Here is a 4,023-nt window from a genome sequence, read left to right as displayed (position 1 = left end):
CACCACCGGTCGCCCGCTTTGTCCTTGGGCACGCGCGACCGCAACGACGCCGTTCTAGGCATCCGCACTCTACCCCCGAGGGGCGCAACCAGCGGCGCGAGGGGGCGGGGCTGACCCCAAGCTACAGCCATGCCGGCGCTCCCCGCTCGCGCCGCGCGCTCCCTGCTCCGCGCGGTTCCTCTCCGGCGCTTGGCCGAGCCGGGCGGGAGCCTCCGCTGGAGTTCGTCCCGGTCCCCGTCCCCGCGGCTGCTCCTGTCGACGCCCATCTTCTACGTGAACGGCCCGCCTCACATCGGGCATCTCTACTCGGCGGTGCTGGCTGATGCGCTGCACCGGCACCGGGAGCTGCTGGGCTGCGAGGGAGGGCGGCTGGCTACAGGTCGGCGGGGCGAGGGGGAGCGGCGGGGAGCCGTGTGCACGGGGCTGCAGGGCTTTTGCAGACACGAGTCTGTCTTTTGGAAGCACGAGAGTCATAGGGAGTCGGCTAGAAACTCATGGGTGAAGGCTTAGATCGATACGGTTGAAGCTCTAGAGCAGAGTTTCTCGACCTTGGCCACTTTAAGATGTGTGGACTTCAACTCCTAGAATTCCCCAGCCAGCATGGCTGGCTGGGAAAATTTACGGGTGGAAGTGCGGGGCTTACAAAAATAGGGAGGTTTCTTTTTAGCAAGGATGCGTAAAAGGTGCTATAAATGGAAAAACAAGGACTTCATCCTTCCTTCCCTTTTGTATTTCCAGGAGTTGGTGTAGTGTTTTTCAACCTGGGCCACTTTAAGTTGTGTGGACTAGGGAATTCTGGGAAAAACATAATACTATTGCCATACAGTACAGTATGTATAGTGCTGGAGTGTCGGCATGATGATTATCGGTACAAAGAAAAGTGGGTGACAGATCATCATGCTTCTGTCCTTTGCAATAGTCCTGTTGTAGTTGGAGGTTGGTTGATGAAAATCCATTCACGACACCCTCACATTGCACCCCAATTTTTGGCCCTGAATGACTGATTTGGGACAGCAGAAATGTAAGGGGGGGACTCTCCCTAAAGTTTTATGACTGAATTTTTGCTGGGGGGGCACTTTAAAAATAGAATATAAAACAAGTTTCCTTTTCCAAAGTGTCGCATTTCAACCAGCAGATTGGCAAATACCTCTTTTTGTGACCTCATTTTCTGATGAGGTCTTCCACCCTGGCTGATTATATTATGTGTGAACTAGACTACTAGTTTGCTCAAGAAACGTGCGTTAATGTGATCTAACGCCCAAAGTTTTCATTCATTTCATCCAGAAGCAGCTCCTCTAAATGTTCTGGAAGTACTGTTTGCAGGAATGGCCCTGCTTGGAGAGAATGAATGCATCTATTTATTTATGTATTATTCAGATTGATATAGCTGCCCACCTCATACACGTGACTCTCGGAGTAGCCCTCCCAGCACAGGGGGCAGTGGGTTGGAGAAGGCTGGCTCCTGGCTCCTTAACCAATTGTGCCCTCCTGTTTTCTTTCCCAGGAACGGATGAGCATGGCTTGAAAATTCAGGCAGCAGCGGCAGCCGCAGGCATTTCTCCAAAAGAGTTCTGTGACCGTGTGTCAGCTGAATTCCGGGAGCTCTTTGCCCAGGCAGGCATCTCCTACTCCGATTTTATCCGCACCACGGAGCTGCGGCATCGGCGGGCTGTCGAGTGCTTTTGGGCCGCCTTGCAGGCTGGAGGCTCACTCTATCAAGCTGACTATGAGGGGTGGTATTGCACAGCAGAGGAGAGCTTTTTGGCAGCGTCCCAGGTGATGGAGTGCCCTGATGCCCAAGGGAGGAAGCAGATGGTTTCCTTAGAGAGCGGGCACCAGGTACAGTACGGTCTATCCTGGCAAGTTCTCTCAGTGCCTTGAGTCAGCCAGCTTGCAACGCCTTCACACAAATGGTTTGGTCTTGGCTTAGGTTGTGTGAATCCAGCTGTTCTGTGTTGTGCTTTAACATTCTGTGCATACCCAGCCAATGATGTGCAAATGATAGATAGCCCAGTGTAATGTGTCCACATGTCTACAGAACACCCAAATTGGGGATTATTTTCATGTGTCTTCTCCAGAGTCCCCCTATAATAATAATATTATTAGATGTTTATCCCACATATATATGTAGGTCAACTCGAGGTGGTGAAGGTACCTAATACTCCTGCCTCCTGTTTTCCCCACAACAACAGCCCTGCGAAGTGGGTTGGGCTGAGAAAGAGCGACTGGCCCGAAGTCACCCAGGCGGCTTTTGTGCCTAAGGGAGGCCTAGAACTCACCATCTCCTGGTTTCTAAGACAGCATCTTAAGCACTACATCAGACTGACTCACCATATAAGCAAGCACTGCCAGAATAGAAAGGGGTAATAGCATAAAGAAAAGCTACAGTCCAAGAAAACTGGGGAAAGGGAGACTGAAGGCCTAGGATGCTGCTCGCTTGCTGGAGCCAAGAAGATGAGATCCTTGGCGGGAGGCAAGCTTTTTGATGCATGCATGCGGCCTGCCGCTGTAAAGAAGGAAAGTTAGACATGAATATAAATGCTTGGATAAATATATTTGTATGGGAGAGGCTGGTGGATGAATCCAGGAAAAACCTTGTCACAACTTCTCTCTGGCATCGTAGGTGCACTGGACCCGGGAGGAAAACTACATGTTCAAGCTGTCCGAGTTCCGGGAGCCATTGCAGCGATGGCTCTGTGAGAATAAGGACGCCATAAACCCTGAGCCCTACTATCAGCAGGTGCTCCAGTGGCTGGAAGAGGAGCTACCCGATCTCTCTGTGTCACGCGACCGAAACCGGCTGCACTGGGGCATCCCTGTCCCCGGGGACTCGTCGCAAACCATCTACGTCTGGGTGGATGCTCTGGTGAATTACCTGACGGCTGTAGGGTACCCCGAGGAGCACCGGGCCTGGTGGCCCAGAGCTTGCCACATTGTGGGCAAGGACATCCTCAAGTTCCACGCCATCTACTGGCCTGCCCTGCTGATGGCTGCAGGCCTGGAGCCCCCCCTGCGGCTTTGGGTCCACTCTCATTGGACGGTGCAAGGACAGAAGATGTCCAAGAGCCTGGGCAACGTCATTGCCCCAAAGGACTGCTTCCAGCACTACACGGTGGATGGTTTTCGGTACTTCCTGCTGAGACAGGGGGTCCCAGAGTGGGATTGTGATTACTATGATGAGAAGGTGATTAAGCTGCTCAACTCGGAGCTGGCCGGCACCTTGGGAGGGCTCCTTAACCGGTGCACGGCCCCTGCCCTAAATCCCAGCGGGACCTATCCCATCTTCTCAGAGGCGTGCTTCCCTAGGGACCTGGGGAGTGGATCTGGCAAGGCCTCAGTGGAGGACTACAAGCTGGTGTCTTTGGTAGAGATCCTGCCTCTGAAAGTGAGCACCTCTTTTGATCGCTTCCAGATCTACAAGGCTCTAGAATCCATTATGGAGTGTGTGAGACAGACCAATGGCTTCATCCAGAGGCACAGGCCATGGAAACTGTGCCCCGAGGATCCAGCACAGCGCCAGTGGCAAGAGACCATTCTCCATGTCAGCCTGGAATGTCTTCGGGTATATGGGCTTCTGCTGCAACCAGTGGTCCCAGACTTGGCTGACAAGCTTCTCTCAAGGTTGGGTGTTTCTCCCACAGAAAGATCTCTAAAGAACTTGAATTTTCTTCCGCGCTACCATGGTGGAAAATGCTCCTTTGAAGGCAGGAAGCTTGGCCCAGATCCTGGTCTCCTGTTTCCCAGGCTGAAGAAATCTAAAGCCAGCCATTGCACAGATCCTTAAATAGTTTTTTAAAAAATAGAATTGGAGAGGAATAGGGAACTAAGACTTCTGAGAGTGTGCAATTGGAGTTAACTAAAATAAGGGAAAAGAGAGCCAGTTTGGTGTAGTGGTCAAGGCATCAGCCTAGAAATCGGGAGTCCGGGAGTTCTAGTCCCATCTTAGGCACAAAATCAGCTGGGTGACCTTGGGCCGGTCATTCTCTCTCAGCCCTAGTAAGGAGACAATGGCAAACCACTTGT

At 52.4% G+C, this 4,023-nt stretch overlaps 1 protein-coding gene across 1 annotated transcript; it reads left to right on the top strand.

Annotated features, from left to right (window-relative positions):
• The first annotated feature begins 12 nt into the window (after window positions 1–12).
• MARS2 (methionyl-tRNA synthetase 2, mitochondrial) lies at window positions 13–3,786 on the top strand. Its single transcript, XM_063313602.1, has 3 exons — window positions 13–379; window positions 1,505–1,839; window positions 2,624–3,786. Exons 1-3 carry the CDS (start codon window positions 130–132, stop codon window positions 3,782–3,784), a joined length of 1,746 nt encoding a protein of 581 aa, XP_063169672.1. The 5' UTR covers window positions 13–129; the 3' UTR covers window positions 3,785–3,786.
• Window positions 3,787–4,023: the final 237 nt, after the last annotated feature.

Source organism: Candoia aspera, chromosome 12 (genome assembly GCF_035149785.1).
Source record: "Candoia aspera isolate rCanAsp1 chromosome 12, rCanAsp1.hap2, whole genome shotgun sequence".
Taxonomy (NCBI): Eukaryota; Metazoa; Chordata; class Lepidosauria; order Squamata; family Boidae; genus Candoia; species Candoia aspera.
This window is presented reverse-complemented; position numbering and strand designations above follow the sequence as displayed.

Excerpts from the sequence above, each read along its gene's own strand:
- MARS2 (XM_063313602.1), top strand. The coding sequence starts at position 130 with ATGCCGGCGCTCCCCGCTCGCGCCGCGCGCTCCCTGCTCCGCGCGGTT. Across the intron at positions 380-1,504 it reads GGGAGGGCGGCTGGCTACAG|GAACGGATGAGCATGGCTTG; the intron begins GTCGGCGGGGCG and ends TTTCTTTCCCAG. Across the intron at positions 1,840-2,623 it reads CCTTAGAGAGCGGGCACCAG|GTGCACTGGACCCGGGAGGA; the intron begins GTACAGTACGGT and ends CTGGCATCGTAG.